General features: G+C 40.4%; 2 protein-coding genes across 3 annotated transcripts; both read right to left on the reverse strand.

Moving 5' to 3' along the window:
- Positions 1-2,614: 2,614 nt before the first annotated feature.
- Positions 2,615-9,654, reverse strand: LOC110535228 (myelin-associated glycoprotein). 2 transcript variants are annotated; one of them, XM_090189316.1, is made up of 6 exons: positions 4,998-5,499; positions 4,563-4,868; positions 4,161-4,427; positions 3,651-3,744; positions 3,480-3,540; positions 2,615-3,318 (listed from the first exon to the last, which is right to left on the reverse strand). In XM_090189316.1, the coding sequence occupies exons 1-6, from the start codon at positions 5,497-5,499 to the stop codon at positions 3,259-3,261; spliced, it is 1,290 nt and encodes a 429-aa protein (XP_090045442.1). In that variant the 3' UTR covers positions 2,615-3,258. The 2 variants fall into 2 exon arrangements, with proteins under 2 accessions (XP_090045442.1, XP_090045441.1); XM_090189315.1 differs by lacking the exons at positions 2,615-3,318; positions 3,480-3,540; positions 3,651-3,744; positions 4,161-4,427 and adding an exon at positions 9,578-9,654 and having other exon boundaries at positions 4,552-4,868; positions 4,998-5,381.
- A 3,668-nt stretch (positions 9,655-13,322) lies between these two features.
- Positions 13,323-16,708, reverse strand: LOC149979488 (myelin-associated glycoprotein-like). Its single transcript, XM_090189312.1, has 7 exons — positions 16,613-16,708; positions 15,945-16,331; positions 15,509-15,814; positions 15,107-15,373; positions 14,266-14,377; positions 14,095-14,152; positions 13,323-13,751 (listed from the first exon to the last, which is right to left on the reverse strand). Exons 1-7 carry the CDS (start codon positions 16,659-16,661, stop codon positions 13,479-13,481), a joined length of 1,452 nt encoding a protein of 483 aa, XP_090045438.1. The 5' UTR covers positions 16,662-16,708; the 3' UTR covers positions 13,323-13,478.
- Between the last annotated feature and the right edge of the window lie 844 nt (positions 16,709-17,552).

Consider the following 17,552-nt stretch of genomic DNA (forward strand, 5'->3'; position numbering starts at 1 on the left):
TATTACAGACTCAGTCAGGGACAGGTTGAAAATGTCAGTGAAGACACTTGCCAGTTGGTCAGCGCATGCTCAGAGTACACATCCTGGTAATTCATCTGGCCCTGCGACCTTGTGAATGTTGACCTGTGGAATCCTTTTGTAGTCCATAATAGTTAGCAAGCCCTGCCACATTCGACGAGCGTCGGAGCAGGTGTAGTAGGATTCAATCTTAGTAGGATTCAATCTTGCAAGGGCTGTAGCTTTTGTGGCGTGATGGGTAACAACGCTTCGTGGGTGTCAGATTTTGATGTGTGCAGAGGGTCCCTGGTTCGAGCCCAGGAAGGGGCGAGGAGAGAGACTGAAGCTATACTGTTACATTGATGCTGTTGACCCGTTGACCCAGATCACTGGTTGCTGCGGAAAAGGAGGTCGTCAAAAGGGGGGTGAGTGTAACCGATGTGACATGGCTGGCTAGTTAGCGGGGTGCGTACTAATAGCGTTTCAATCTGTAAGGTCACTCGCTCTGAGACCTTGAAGTAGTTGTTCTCCTTGCTCTGCAGGGGCCATGGCTTTTGTGGAGCGATGCTTCGTGCGAGGCAGTTGTTGATGTGTGCACAGGGTCCTTCGTTCGAGCCCAAATAGAGGCGAGGAGAGGGACGGAAATGAAACTGTTACATTAGAATCACCTCTGGCAGTGATTACAGCTGTGAGTCTTTCTGGGTAAGTCTATAAGAGCTTTGCACACCTGGAATGAACAATATTTGCACATTATTATTTTTTTAAATTCTTCAAGCTCTTTCAAATTGGTTGTTGATCATTGCTTGACAGCCATTTTCAAGTTGTGCTATAGATTTTCAAGCTGATCAAAACTGTAACTTGGACAATTAGGAACATTCAATATTGTCATAGTAAGTAACTCTGGTGTATATTTGGCTTTTTGTTTTAGGTTGTTGACCTGCTGAAAAGTGAATTTGTGTCCCAGTGTCTTTTGAAAAGAAGTCTAAATCAGGATTTTCTCTAGTTTTGCCTGTGCTTTGCTCTATTCCATTTATTTTCATCCTAAAACACTTGATGACAAGCATACCCATAACATATTGCAGCCATCACCATGCTTGAAAATATGAAGAGTGTACTCAGTGATATGTTGTGTTGGACATAGAGTGAATTTCTTTGCCAAATGTTTTGCAGATTTACTTTAGTGCCTTATTGCAAACAGAATGCATGTTTTGGAATATTTTTATTCTGTTTCCTTCTTTTCACTTTGTCATTTAAGTTAGTATTATGGAGTAAGTACAATGTTGATCCATCCTCAGTTTTCTCCAATCACAGCCGTTAAACTATGTAACTGTTTTAAAGTCACCATTGGCCTTATGGTGAAATCAGTGGAGGCTGCTGAGGGGAAGACAACTCATAATGTCTGGAACGGAGCAAATGGAATGGAATCAAACGCATGGAAAACGTGTTGGATGAATTTGGTACCATTCCACCTGTTCTGCTCCAGCCATTACCACGAGTACGTTCTCCCCAAATAATGTGCCACCAACCTCCTGTGGGTGAAATCCCTGTGCAGTGTTTTTCCTCTCCGGCGGCTGAGTTATGAAGGACGCCTGTATCTTGGTAGTGATTGGGTGTATTGATAAACCATCCAAAGTGTAATTAATAAACTCACTACACTCAAAGGGGTTTTCAAGGTCAGATATCTTTTCTTTTTACCCATCTACCAACAGGTGCCCTTCTTTGTGAGGCAATGGAAAAGCTGTTTATATCTGTTTGAAAGTTGCTGCTTGACTGAGGGATCTTACAGAAAATTGTATGTGTGGGGTACAGAGAAGAGGTAGTCATTTAAAAATCATGTTAACTATATGTAGAACATGTATATTTAGCCAAAGTTTATGATGTCTATTTACGTTATCTTGCCGAGCTACCTAGGTTTCCTGCGGGCATTTTTGAGTAATTTCTGAACATGAGTACACTGTAAATGGACATTTATGGATATATATGGCATATTATTGAAAAAAAAAAAATGTACTGTGTAACATGTCCTATCACTGTCATCTGATGAAGATTTTCAAAAGGTTAGTGAGCGATTTATTTTTTAATCCTGCTTTTATAATTTTATATTTTCTGGGACAAAATGGCTGCCGCTTGTCTTTGTTTCGGTGGTGGTCTAATATAAATGTGTGGTGTGTTTTCGCCGTAAAACATTTTAAAAATCTGACATGCTGGGTAGATGAACAAGGTGTTTATCTTTCATTTGAGCTATTGGACTTAATAATGTGTGGAGGTTAAATATTTTTAAGAATATTTTTGCGTTCCATGCGCCACCGTTTGAGCTGAACGGGGGGGGAGGGTGTTCCTACAGAGGAACTCCTGGCACCAACAGGTTAAACACTAGTATTGCACACTAAGTGAATCCATGCAACTCATTCTCACAAGTTAAGGAAATCTTCACTCCTGAACTCATTTAGGCTTGACATGGAAAAGGTGTTGAATACATATTGACTTTCAGCTTTTCATTTTATGTCTAAAAACATAATTCCACATTGTGTGTAGACCAGTGACACAAAATCTCAATAGAATCCATTTTAATGAGATGTTAAATGTTGGACCAATAAGACCAAAAGATTTCATGGGAATTGAATGTAAAGGTTTATTGCAGGGCAATTAATAAACAACCTGAAATTCAGTCTCAATTGTTTCTTCGATTTAACACTCAACATAAAAACTGACAATAACTTCTAAATAGATATAAACTGAAAATAGATACAATTGTTATTCTGGCAACTGCACAAAAGAGGAAGATAAACAGTAACTAGTAGACGTCATCATGTCGACTCACTGCACCAACTTCCTGTCTTGTATCAGACCACTGTCTCTCCAACTAACTGTGTCTTCTCTCCTCAGTCATCATTGACTTTATATGGTCTTAAACTGCCTTCAGTGATCTAGTTGAACTCAGCAGTTCCTCTATACTGGAACCCATTAAACAGATGCTCTGTGAACTCAACACTCAAAATAAATGGTCCAAAATAAACAGTAGCCTGCATCATCATAACACCACTATAGTAACAGTTAAACACTTTTAATTCCAGCAAATTCTACAAATATGCAGATAATCAAAGAGTACACAATTATAAATGTAACAAAAGTATCAATTTAAAACTAATACACAATGACAATATTGTACATAAAAACACTTAATACCCATTGGAAAAATAATTAACATGCACCTCTTTTATTGACTTGTGCATGAAGCCCATCTAGGTTGTTAAGTGGTGGTTACTGGTTCCCTCTACTGACCGTGGCCTGGTTAGAGCACACTGTCCCAACCGGGGAGTTCTGTGGAGAGAACACAGAGAAAGGATCAGTTGTCAGGACCGACACTTCAGAAGAATAATGACTTCATAGTTACAGTTGGTTACACAACACAGTATTCATTCAATTCTTCCTGAAACACACATTCTAGATGGGATTTAAAAGGTTTATTCTACCATTCTCACCAGTCCCTGTGAACGGTCTGTCATGTCAAACCCACTGGGGAGTCTAGATGTTCTCCTCCTCCTGGAAGACAAGAATAAAGGTATTTTGACATCATTTAGGTTTTCAAAAACAAAAGCACAAACAGCATGATAAATATGTTAAAATTGAGGCTGGGAATAATATATTTTTACCATGCAGAGAATACGATCAGGCTGAAAAGGAAAATCAACCCCAAGGTTTTTCCTACAATCTCAAAAACCTTTGGGTTAACAGGCTCTTCATGCCCTGTAAATTAAACACACATTATAGCCATCTGTTCCAAAAAGAGGAAACATTTTGCACGTTGTCTAATATTACAAATTATACACATACTGTAGATGTACAGATGTAAGATCTTAATTTAGCCAGTATTGTTGCAGTGAAATAATCCTGCAGCAAAAGGACTTGAACGTTTCCTCCGTAATGTTGATCCATTGGTGGTGAGTCTATTAGCTGGACAAAATAAGGTTACAAGTGCAATACTATTAATATAACCATGTTTTAGTGCAGGATTCTGTTGAATATATGCAAATCACAAAGCTTATTTGTGTTTCCCACAATGCAATTAACTTCTAAGCATGAGGAAGTATATCTCTTCTACATCTATCTATATCTATAATATTCTTAATGTTGTGTCGTATTGAATGTGCCAATGCTTCTACCTTTAATAGCCAGCTGCACTTTCTTTGACTTCCCACAGCCGTGACTATTTCTTGCTTCACAGTAGTACAGTCCTCCATCACCAACAGTCACATTGAGGGTGTAACTCTGTCCAGATGCAACCTGAGTTGTTTTACCCTCACTGATCTGGAACCAGGTAAAGTTTGTCACAGGAGGGTTGGCTGTACTGCTGCAGGTCAGATTAACACAGCTGCACACTGATACTGAATCAGCTGGACTGATGGAGGCCAAGGTGTCCTTAGGAGAGACTGGGGAGAGGGGTTCATTTAGAATGTATCTGGATATGGTATATTGAATAGTCTCATCAAAACCACTCTATTACAATCATCAGTAAAAACATGATAGAATGATCTATTCTACAGGAACCGGTGACTAAATCTTACATGAAACGTTAAGCATCATGTTATGTTCAGCTCTCTTGTTGCTTGTCCCTACTGGGTAGACTGCAGTACAAGTGATGTTCTTCTCATGATGAAGGTATGACGGAGTGAAGGTCACTGTGGAGAGAACTGATTTGGTCTGGTCTGGATTCTCCTGCATTTGGTTCTCAGGTGTGAACTGTGTTGGGAGAGTCCATGTCAGCTCAGGGGGGTGTTCGGGACAGGGAACGACAGCAGAGCAGTTCAGGCTGACAGGGGTCCCTTCCTTCACCTCACCTGAGACAGTAATGATGGGACTGGAAGGCAAATCTGTAATACATTGTAGATAAATATATTTTACACTAACAGTTAAACTGTCTACTTGTTCAACTCTTATCTTTGATGCAAGGAATCTAAACTGGGGAAAAAAAATGGTTTTAAAGATAAATTGTCTCTTACCACTGACAACTATATGAACAGACTTATCACGATCTGTTTCAAGGAATGGTCGACTCTCATTCCTGAAGTAGTATCTATTAGTGTAACTGGTTGTTACATTGAAGAAGACTGTGGTGCAGTTCTTCTGGGACATGTTTCCAGTTATCTCCCCTTGATATCTGTTGACCGTCTCACTGCTGTTAAATATCACTCTGTCCGGACGCTCACCAAAGTACGGGTTTCCTTTAATCCACACTCCAGAGGGTAGTATTGCGCTGTTAAATGTATTATGTGGGTCATGAATATCAAATGAACATGGGATTTGCACACAGGAGCCAGTCAGTACATCCAGTCTATCTGGCATTGTGGCGATCAAATCTCGTTGACCAAAACTGACCAAAACACCTGCAACATAAAGGACAACATCAGGGAGGTTCTGATGTATTATCAGTTCTGTCCAATGATATGTATTAACCCTAGATGACTGACAGGGGCCTCTGTTTGGAGGCAACTGCACAGCCATCTTGTTACTCCTCCTTCAGTGTAAAACAGATGTTGGAAGCTATAGAAATGCATTTATTAATGTCTATATTTGTTTTAGACAAGTATATTCTATTACAGACACCTTAATGCCTACTTTTAAATTATATTTTGTGACCTGCAACACTTCCTTCAGTAGAGTGACCCTACCGTTTCTCCAGCCAATGATTGCATCTTGAAACTCACTAAATTGGTATTATCCAATAGCTGCTTCATCTTTGAGTCAGAGTTTTTCCTTTTTTCCTTTGCCCCCAACTATGAGAAAATGTGGAACAATTTGAGGAACCACTTACAAAACAGAGACACTCCCTACTTTCTAAAATCCTCATGGAAGAGATACATAGATGATGTCTTTGTGCTCTGGGAAGGAAGTCAACAGGAACTAAATGAATTCCAAACTCTGCTAAGCGAGAGCTCTGAATATCTCATTCACCATGAAGACTGTTGAGAGAGAAATAAACTACCTGGACTTATGGATCATCAAAGAGAATGATGCATTACATATAGATTTGTACACAAAGCCAACAGACCTCAAAACTCTGCTACGTGGAGATATTATGCATCCCCTTCCCCTCAGGAATGGTCTACCATACAGCCAGTTATGCAGGGTTAAACGACTCTGTGGCCAACATTCAGATTTTGACAGCAATGCTTAGAAAATGACAAATAATTTCAAAATCAGAGGCTACATGGAAAAAATGATTGATGATGCAACGATGGAAACATGTCAAACCACGAGAAGAATTGCTAAAAACTAAACCAAAGAAGAAAAACAAATATTTTGCACTAAGTACACCAAGTGTTCAGAGACAATGAAAGCAATCCTGAAGAAGCACTGGTATATTCTGCAGTCAGACTATAGAATGGCAAACCTCTTCAAGGACCAACCCACTGGTGGTCTATAAGCATGGTCACAATATTGTGGATAGCTTAGTGAGATCTGACATGCCGCCTGAGCCCACTCAGACACTCTTGACACCCATTCCAAATTGGAAATACCAATGTGACTCATGCTCACAGTGCAATAGCACAACACAAACATCATTCTTCAGACACCCACATACAGGTGGAAACATCCCTGTTAGGGGTATCATCTCTTGCAAGATAAAGGGAGTAATCTCTCTCTTCACATGTCCATGTGGAAAAGCCTACGTAGGACAATCGAAAAGACAATTAAAACAATGCATAGCTGACCACTGTAACGTGTGTCGTCGTCTGATGAGGAGGAATCGGACCAAAGAGCAGCGTGGTAAGTGTTCATGACCTTTATTTAACTGAACACTGACACAAAAAGACCAAACTGAAACAGTCCTGTCAGGTGCAGAAAACACTAAACAGAAAACAACTACCCACAAAACATAGGTGGGAAAAAGCTACCTAAGTATGGTTCCCAATCAGAGACAACGATAGTCAGCTGTCCCTGATTGAGAACCATACCCGGCCAAAACAAAGAAATACAAAACATAGAGAAAGGAACATAGAATGCCCACCCAAATCACACCCTGACAAAACCAAAATAGAGACATAAAAAGCTCTCTAAGGTCAGTGTGTGACAACCACCGCAGCTCAATCAGGTGTAATAACACTGACTATCCAGTAGCAGCTCACTTTGTTGAAGCTAACCATCCCATCTCCTCACTCAAAAACACACGCATATACACACACATTGAGCATGTTGGCCTACCAAGGAGAGGAGGTATTTAAAACATTGACCCCTACTGTCTTAATATTGACTTTGATCTCAGGACCTTCTTATGAACAATTAGTTTTATGAAGAAGTCTTTTAAATGAATGTATTCTTTCTACAGTTTATCAGCGTAGAACCAATATGTTCCCCTGTTGATGATGCTTATTGTGCATTATTGATGAACCAAAAGATTACATGTAACAACATTTTATGAAATTGGAAACAATTAAATACATTTGAAATTAAATTAAACAGTAATGTATGTTGATGCTAATCTTATGCTAATTTTAATGATAACAATAGGCTAATATATTCAATATGATGTAAACTATTGTCTTTTAACAGTTTCACTCAATTCACTCTAATTAACCTCATAATTGTGACACAACCCTCATGATTGTCATTGGTTGCACTAATTACACTGTTTGTCTACATAACCTGGTTCAAACATTCATGACTTTACCCTGAAGAAGGAACAGTGATGCCGAAACGTTGGTGTTTTACCCAATAAATGACTGGGAGTTTATATATATATATATATATAGAGTGTTCAACTCTCTTTGTTTTTATAGCTTACAGTGTATTCACCGTTAGTCAGCACCTCTACACTAAGTCATTTTCTCTGGGTGTGCTCCAGATAATGCTTTTTATATCACCTGAACATAACAAATACAATAAATAAACATGTGAAGATATTAAAGTCTTTTATTTATAGAGTACTAACTTTACTGTCCCTTCTACAACAAAATACTGAAATGCATGTAATATAGTCCTTGAAACATTTGATTTAAATACTGTAGAATTCCATTAATTATCATGGAGGACTGCTTATTCTGGGGAGTACCATATATAGAGACCGGTGGTTTCATAGTCTCTCATAGGCCGTTACATAGAATCAGCGATCCAGAGTTTATACCATCACTGTTACAGTCTCTCCCAATAATAATAGTTGTGGAAGGACCACCAGAGGGCAGGCTGGGCTCACGGATAGTAGCCCAACAAAGCATGTTGAGACAAGGTAACCAGAGGTAATTAAGCACAGCTGACGGTACTAATGACATATTCTCTTTCCCCTATAAGAGAGAGGATGGAACCAGCAGGGAGAAGAGAGACAAATCCTCTGTGTAGAATGGCTACCAAGAGAAGGGAGCTAGCCAAATAAGAGCCATTAAGACAGTGACAAATCTGTGATTGTTGTTAAAGTTTAAAGATAATTGTCTTGTGTTCCTGTGTCATCTAAAGAAGAAGATGTATGTTGTTCCTTGGGAGATTCTCATTGATTGTGTTGAAGTGTTGTCAGAAATCTCTCAATAGAGAACTGCGTTCAACCAAGAAAACCTACTCCTGACTTGTTTATTCCACCTTTCTGTTTTAGTGACACCAAATGACTTGGTCCGCTCACATAATACTAACTTATTTCTATGTACAGGTGATTTTTCAATTGGTAGGTATGTTGTCAAGGAGTGGTGATAGGGACAGTGGTGGAAGATATACTGTTAACTGCCCACTGATGTCAGTTTAACATGAACATACAGAGACATGAATAAGTATTTCCCCCTTTATGGTTCTCTATTTTTACTTCTTTTTTACTGTTATCAGATCTTCAACCAAAACCTAATATTAGATAAAGGGAACTTGAGTTTTTATACTTTTTTATAGTTATTTATTTTCTTTCATTAACAAAGTTATGCAACACCCAATACCCCTGTGTGAAAAAGTAAATGCCCCCTTCCTCTCAATAACTGGTTGTGCCACCATTCCAAAACACACAATCTACATGAAAATGATTAAAAGCAACACATTTTAAAGTTTTGGAATGGCCTAGTCAAAGTCCAGACCTAATCCCAAATTAGACATTTTGACAGTTCATGCTTGTAAACCCACAAATGTCACTGAGTTAAATCAGTTCTGCATGGGAGAGTGGGACAACATTCCTCCACAGCAACGTGAGAGACTGATCAACAATTACAGGAAATGTATAGTTGGTTTTCATTTCAGCTGAAGTAGGCACAACCAGTTATTTAGTATAAGGGAGCAATTACTTTTCACACAGGGGCATTGGGTGTTGCATAACTTTGTTTAAGAAATAAATTAAATAAGTATGTAATTGTTGTGTTATTTGTTCACTCAGTTTCCATTTATCTAATATCAGCTTTTGATTGAATATCTGATAATGTTCAGTATCAAAAATCTGTAATAACTTTTTCACAGCAGTTTAAATCCAGACTATTAAAATACACTTATCAGGAATTAACTGTACACTTTTCTACACAATTAAAAGGCTGGAATATAGCACATCCCATAAAATATAATGACTTGTGGTTATTCCTTTATGTCTGATTCATAACTAGTTGTTGTTGTCTGGAAGACTCACCTGACATAATGAGGCAAATGAGAAAAAACATGTTCTCAGGACAAGCCATGTGAGAACTCACACACTACTGATCACCTGAAACAGTACAAACATACACTTACTGGTGGAGTAACTTAACTCACACAACACATTAAACCATCCCCATATCAAATACATGATGTCCTTCAGTTGTAAAGCTAATACATGAACAAACAGCAGTACATTAGAACATATTGAATCTCATTACTCAGAATTAATCTCCTTTCATTTATTTTGAACATTAAAATGAACAGAAAATATAGTGAAGAAGTCGATACTTGCCTTAGACGGTAACGTAAACTGTCTACAGCAGAAACTGTCACACACATAGTGAGGTCTGACTAACTAAAGTGATGAAATTCATGTGGCATATCTCACATCTCATCAGTGAATACTTCCTAATATGTGTATGAGAAATCATTTTAAAGGAATACTACTGTATTTAATGTCCCTTTCTCGGGGTAGGACAGGTCAGCAGCATTTTGAAACGGGCCCCTGAATCACTAAGTCTGCCCCCAATAAATTGCTAAAATAAACTTTTGGCAGCAAAACCATCTCCCTCTCCCGTATCTCCCTCTCCCGTATCTCCCGTATCTCCCGTATCTCCCTCTCCTGTATCTCCCGTATCTCCCTCTCCCGTATCTCCCTCTCCCGTATCTCCCTCTCCTGTATCTCCCGTATGTCCTGTATCTCCCTCTCCCGTATCTCCCGTATCTCCTGTATCTCCCTCTCCCGTATCTCCCGTATCTCCTGTATCTCCCTCTCCCGTATCTCCCGTATCTCCCGTATCTCCCTCTCCCGTATCTCCCTCTCCCGTATCTCCCGTATCTCCCGTATCTCCCGTATCTCCCTCTCCCGTGTCTCCCGTATCTCCCTCTCCCGTATCTCCCTCTCCCGTATCTCCCTCTCCTGTATCTCCCGTATCTCCTGTATCTCCCTCTCCCGTATCTCCCGTATCTCCCGTATCTCCCGTATCTCCTGTATCTCCCGTATCTCCTGTATCTCCCGTAACTCCTGTATCTCCTGTATCTCCCGTAACTCCCATATCTCCCAGGCTTGAATGGGAATATCTGTGGGATTTAAAAAATCTAGTAAAATTATGAACCCAAATCCACGATTAATTAATTAAAATATAAAAAAGAAAAGTTAAATTAGAGTTTGATAGAAAACATATGGTTGTCACATTATGTTTCAATAAGAAAAACAGACTTGGTGTGAAACAGAGTGACTGTAATTGTATCTGAGTGATTCTCACACACCACTCAACTTCTCCGACACCAACTTCCTCTTTGAAGTCTATTTGCAAAGAGGAGCCTGGTGGGCTGGATGCCACAGAGACACTCTTTTCACTCCACTTTGAAACGGAATGGACTTTTTTGTAGCAGTTTATTAGAATTTATGTAGCAGGTTAGGATTAACACAGCATGCTAGTAGCCTGAGGTTAAGGCCAGGTAAAATAGTCAGGTTTAGTGAAAATGCTCTCCTATCCAGGGTTGGATGACCGCATTTGGGACCCTGAGCTTACTTTTCTGCTATTAAACACATTTTGCCATGGTGCAGAGAGGAACATTTGCAATTTGATAATGCTATTCTACACATTTTGCAATGAGGCTGAGACCAAATTTGCCATTTTAAAGCTAATTCCCTGATATTCAACACATTTTGCCATGAGGTCGATAGGAAAGGTTTCAGTTTTAAAGCTAATTTCCTGTAATTCTACATGTGCTATCATATGCTATCTGGGGCCGTTCGGTAATCTGTCCCTGCTCCTAATCTGCTACCAAAATAATTTCTTATTGAAGTGTTGTGAAAAGAGTGTGCCCCATGTGCAACAGGAGAGAGCCAGCGACCTGCAGGGCATGGGCGGCAGGGTAGACATGGGCCCTCTCTTCGATGGTCAAGTCTAGATGAGATAAAGCTTTTGTCAAGTTGAAGTTTTAGCATTTTAGCTAATCCTAACCCTTTTCCGTACTTTCATCTAATCATCATAACCTGATACGTTAATTATCCTAACCTGCTGCATAAATTCTGCTAAACTTGCTAGAAAACTACATTTTCACAAAAGCTGTATCCCTTCGAGACAAATCCAGCTTCGACCTGCCCAAGGCCTTCTGGGAGAAGGAAACCCAGGAGCTGAGGGCGTACGTGCTTCTACACCTGCATTGCTTGCTGTTTTGGGTTTTAGGCTGGGTTTCTGTACAGCACTTTGAGATATCAGCTGATGTACGAAGGGCTATATAAATAAATTTGATTTGATTTGATTTGATTTGATTTACCCAGCAGGTGGGGGGAGAGCTGAAGGCTCTGGAGGACAAGGTCAGGAATTGAGAGGTGGAGGGACCAGATGGTTCAGAGAGAGAAGAGAGAAAGTATTGACTATTGGACATTATACTACGCTGATGCTGCTATATGGTGGGAATGGGGATATGGGGGGACTGCCAAAAAAGGGACTAACAAGCTCTTTTCAGTTATGTGGAAACTGCTTTGCCTATATGTGGATAAAATGTATGAAATTACAATGGAATGATGCAGTTTAGGCTGACACTCAGTATCAATGGATATGTGAGTTGGTATTAGGCCATATTTTTTTTATTTAACTCGGCAAGTCAGTTATGAACAAATTCTTATTTATAATGACGGCCTAGGAACAGTGGGTTACCTGCCTTGTTCGGAGGAGGAACTATACATTTTTACCTTGACAACTTTTAGAATTTGATCTAGCAACCTTTACGATTACTGGCCCAACGCTCTAACCACTAGGCGACCTGCCACCCCAATAGAGCAGAACCAATGTCTAGCGGTATCTTAACAACATCTTGTATACAAGTATACATTGCCATCAGAAGGTATTCATACTCCATTATAACAAAGTGAAAATATGTTTTTAGAGATTTTCACAGATTTATGGAAAATTAAATACAAAAATATCTGATTCATATAAGTAGTCAAACCCCTGAATCAATACATGTTAGAATCACCTTTGGCAGTGATTATAGCTTTGAGTCTTTTTGGGAAAGCCTCTCAGAGCTCACTTGTTATATCCACTTCAATCTTTGTAGATGAAGGGGAGGAGACAGGTTCAACATGGATGTTTAAGCCTTGAGACAATAGAGACATGGATTGTGTATGTGTGACATTCAGAAGGTGAATAGGCAAGACGAAAGATTTAAGTGTCTTTGAATGGGGTATGGTAGTAGGTGTCAGGGGCACCGATTTCAAGAACTTCAACACTGCTGGGTTTTTCACTTTTAACAGTTTCCGGTGTGCATCAAGAATGGTCCTCCACCCAAAAGACATCCAGCCAACTTGACACTGTGGGAAGCATTGGAGTCAACATGGGTCAGATTCCCTGAGGAATGCTTTAGACACCTTGTAAAGTCAATGCCCTGATGAATTAAGGCTGTTCTGAAGGCATTACGATGGTGAAACGTAATAATAGGAAGCTGTTCCTAATGTTTGGTGTACTCAGTGCCTTCAGAAAGTATTCATACCTCTTGACTTATTCCACATTTTGTTGGCAGGGTAGCCTAGTGGTTAGAGCGTTGGACTAGTAACCGGAAGGTTGCGAGTTCAAACCCCCGAGCTGACAAGGTACAAATCTGTCGTTCTGCCCCTGAACAGGCAGTTAACCCACTGTTCCCAGGCTGTCATTGAAAATAAGAATTTGTTCTTAACTGACTTGCCTGGTTAAATAAAGGTAAAATAAATAAATAAAAAATATCAACACTATAGTAACAGTTAAACACTTTTCATCCCATCAAATTCTAAACTATGCAGATAATTAAAGAGCACACCATTATAAGTGTAACAAAAGTACCAATAGAAACAGATACACAATGACAATACTGTACATAAAAACACTTAATACCCATTGGAAAAATAATTAACAAGCACTTATTTTATTGACTTGTGCATAAAGCCCATCTAGGTTGTTAAGAGGTGGTTCCTGAGCCCCTCTCCCGGTCACATTGACTTCAGCGTACTCACTCTCCTGTCCCTGGACCCTGTCCTGGGCTGCAGCTGGGGTCTCTTTGGTCTGTAGTTTGGAGAAGTCTATGTCACCGTAGTGAATCTCTTCAGGCTGGTCTTCTGCAGGTTCCTCTGGTTCCTCTCCGGCTGTGGCCTGGTTAGTACACACTGTCCCAACCGGGGAGTTCTGTGGAGAGAACACAGAGAGAGGAACAGGTGTAAAGCTCTAAGCTCAGTAATGTGTAAAACTCTAAGGTCAGCAGGTTACACAACACATACTGAGGGGATGTCAATGAAAATGTCAATTCAACTGACAGGTGTAAAGACAGTAAACACTGTCAAAGTCCAACAGCCATTCTGTTATCATTCCATGTCATTACAGGATGTGGCATTGTTTTCGATGTGGTCATCTCCCCCTAAACTTGCTCTGAAATTATGTTAACCTCATGGCTTTAAATAGTTTCAGCATTAATTCAGTACTTCCTTAGATACACTTTGTTGGTGGTTTTAAAGTTGAGCCTTATTCCCACCTGTCCCTGTGGACTGTCTGTCCTTTCAAGTCCATCGTGGAGCCTCGAGTTTCTCCTCCTGGAAGACATTTAGAAAGGTATTCTGAATGCACTGAGAGGGTTTCCATATGCAAAAGCACAAACACAGCAGAAATAAAATTGTTTTGCGTTGATGCCAGGAATAGTTCTTACCATACAAAAAGACTGATCAGGCTGATAAGCAAAATGGCCCCCAGAGTTCCTGCTGCAACCCCAGAAACCAGGAACCAGAAACCAACCCCTGAGGTTTTTGACTCTTCTTGCCCTGAAAATACAGCACATATTATGGTCAATTCTCACAAAAAGATCTCTCAAGTACACTACATGACCAAAAGTATGTGGACACCTGCTCGTCAAACATCTCATTCCAAAATCATGGGCATTAATATGGAATATAGAATGTCATTGTATGCTGTAGCGTTAAGAATTCCCTTCACTGGAACTAAGGGGCCCAGCCCAAACCATGAAAAACAGCCCCAGACCATTATTCCTCATCCACCAAACTTTACAGTTGGCACTATGCATTGGGGCAGGTAGTGTTCTCCTGGAATCCGTCAAAACCCAGATTCGTACGCCGGACTGCCAGATGGTGAATCGTATATTCAACACGCCAGAGAACGGATTTCCACTTCTCCAGAGTCCAATGGCAGTGAGCTTAACACCACTGCAGCTGATTCTTGGCACTGCACATAGTGATCTTAGGCTTGCGTGCGGCTGTTCAGCCATGGAAACCCATTTCATGAAGCCCTCAACAAACAGTTCTTGTGCTGCCGTTGCTTCCAAAGGCAGTTTGGAACTCGGTAGTGAATGTTGCCATCCTACTGCCAATGTTTGTCTACAGAGATTGCATAGCTGTGTGCTCGATTTTAAACACATGTCAGCAAAACATCTGAGGATTTAATAGCTGAATCCACGCATTTGAAGGGGTGTCCACATACTTTTGAATATATATTGTATATCTAACCTACGATTGTGCACTACGTGCCCATTTTACCTTTTATAGCCAGCTGCACTTCATTCGACTTCCCACAGCCGTGACTATTTCTTCCTTCACAGTAGTACAGTCCTCTATCACCAGCAGTCACATTGAGGAAGTAACTCTGTCCAGATGCAACCTGTGTTGTTTTACCCCCACTGATCTGGAACCAGGTGAAATTAGTCACAGGAGGGTTGGCTGTACTGCTGCAGGTCAGATTAACACAGCTGCCCACTGATACTGAATCAGCTGGACTGATGGAGGCCAATGTGTCCTTAGGAGAGACTGGGGGAGAGGGGTTCATTTAGAATGTATCTGGATATGGTATATTGAATAGTCTCATCAAAACCACTCTCTTACAATCATCAGTGAAACATGATAGAATGATCTATTCTACAGGAACCGGTTACTAAATCTTACATGAAACGTTAAGCATCATGTTATGTTCAGCTCTCTTGTTGCTTGTCCCTACTGGGTAGACTGAGGTACAAGTGATGTTCTTCTCATGATGAAGGTATGACGGAGTGAAGGTCACCGTGGAGAGAACTGAATTGGTTCGGTCTGGATTCTCCTGCAGTTGGTTCTCAGGTGTGAACTGTGTTGGGAGAGTCCATGTCAGCTCAGGGGGGTGTTCAGGACAGGGAGCGACAGCAGAGCAGTTCAAGCTTACAGGGGTCCCTTCCTTCACCTCACCTGAGACAGTAATGATGGGACTGGAAGGCAAATCTGTAATACATTGTAGATAAATATATTTTACACTAACAGTTAAACTGTCCACTTGTTCAACTCTTATCTTTGATGCAAGGAATCTAAACTGGAAAAAAATGGTTGGTTTTAAAGATAAATTGTCTCTTACCACTGACAACTATATTAACAGACTCATCAGGATCTGTTGCAAGGTATGGTTGACTCTCAATCCTGAAGAAGTATATATCAGAGTAACTGGTGGTTACATTGAAGAAGACTGTGGTGCAGTTCTTCTGGGACATGTTTCCAGTTATCTCCCCTTGATATCTGTTGACCGTCTTACTACTGTTAAATATCACATTGTCCGGACGCCCACCAAAGTTTGAGTTTTCTTTAATCCACACTCCAGAGGTTAGTATTGTGCTGTTATATTCATTCTTTTTTTGTTCAGGAACATCAAATGAACATGGGATTTGCACACAGGAGCCAGTCAGTACATCCAGTCTATCTGGCATTGTGGTGATCAAATCTCTTCGACCAAAGCAGGCCAGAACACCTGCAACATAAAGGACAACATCAGGGAGGTAATATGATCTTTTCAGTACAGTCACTCTCTCTGCAGCAAAAAATATGAACTAATTTCAATGTACAGGTGATTCCTGATGTCACGACTCCATGCCCTAAACTGGATCATGAACATATCTGGAGCACAATGTTTGAATCCAGACTATTAAACTCTGCTTTTCTATACATTGAGACAGATGGGAATACAGCTCATAGTATGAAACATCATCCCTTGTACTTTCATAACTAGTTGTCGTTGTGTGTAAGACTCACCTGATATAAAGAGGACAATGAGAAAAAACATGTTCTCAGAACAAGCCATGTGAGAACTCACACACTACTGATCACCTGAAACAGTACAAACATACACACATTTAGTAACTCAACACACTGCCCCTCCTTACCTTCAGGCTCAAACCCAACACCCGAGCACTCCATTCTCCCACCCCTACAGGAGGGCAGCTCCCGCTCAGGCTGTCCAAGCTCTTTTCTGTCCTGGCACCCCAATGCTGGAACCAGCTTCCCCCTGAAGCTACCTGCCCATCTTGCGAAAACATCAGAAACCCTGCCCTTCAGGGCATTTTAAATAATCCCACCGCACCCCCCCCCCCCCCCCTCCCCCCTTTCACAGCCTGACCTCAAAAGGCCATTTGTGAACTAACATCCGCACTTGACACCCCCCTCCCCCACACACACACACTAGCACTGACTTTGCTGATACCTGCTTGAGTGTACTTACTATGAATGTAATGCGGTTGTCTCACCTGACTATCATAAGATGAATGCACCAACTGTATGTCGTTCTGGATAAGAGTGTCTCTGCTAAATTACTCAAATGTATTACATTGAACCTTAATGCGTACAGTGCATTCGGAAATGATTCAGACCTCTTGACTTTTCTCCCCTCGTTGTTATGTTGTTTAAAATGGATGAAATTGTTGTCGCCCTTCAATCTACACACAATACCCCATAATAACAAAAACAATTTTTTAGAAATGATTTGTCATTATGAAGTATTGTGTGTGGATTGATAAGGAAAAATGATTTTATGCATTTTACAATAAGACTAAAGTAACAAAATGTGGAAAAAGGAAAGGGGTCTGAATACTTTCTGAATGCAGTGTATGGCTTTCAGTTGTGAAGCTATAACATGAACCAACAACAGCAGCATTTCAAATCATTACCAGTCATAACAGTTCAGTGAGTCTTAACA

Source organism: Oncorhynchus mykiss, chromosome 11 (genome assembly GCF_057628025.1).
Source record: "Oncorhynchus mykiss isolate SJ-2025 chromosome 11, ASM5762802v1, whole genome shotgun sequence".
NCBI classification, from domain to species: domain Eukaryota; kingdom Metazoa; phylum Chordata; class Actinopteri; order Salmoniformes; family Salmonidae; genus Oncorhynchus; species Oncorhynchus mykiss.

Excerpts from the sequence above, each read along its gene's own strand:
- LOC110535228 (XM_090189316.1), bottom strand. The coding sequence starts at position 5,499 with ATGGCTGTGCAGTTGCCTCCAAACAGAGGCCCCTGTCAGTCATCTAGG. Across the intron at positions 3,745-4,160 it reads AGTGCAGCTGGCTATTAAAG|GGCATGAAGAGCCTGTTAAC; the intron begins GTAGAAGCATTG and ends TTTAATTTACAG. Across the intron at positions 3,541-3,650 it reads CTGATCGTATTCTCTGCATG|GAGGAGGAGAACATCTAGAC; the intron begins GTAAAAATATAT and ends CTTGTCTTCCAG.
- LOC149979488 (XM_090189312.1), bottom strand. The coding sequence starts at position 16,661 with ATGGCTTGTTCTGAGAACATGTTTTTTCTCATTGTCCTCTTTATATCA. Across the intron at positions 15,374-15,508 it reads CATGATGCTTAACGTTTCAT|TCTCTCCTAAGGACACATTG; the intron begins GTAAGATTTAGT and ends CCTCTCCCCCAG. Across the intron at positions 14,153-14,265 it reads CTGATCAGTCTTTTTGTATG|GAGGAGAAACTCGAGGCTCC; the intron begins GTAAGAACTATT and ends AATGTCTTCCAG.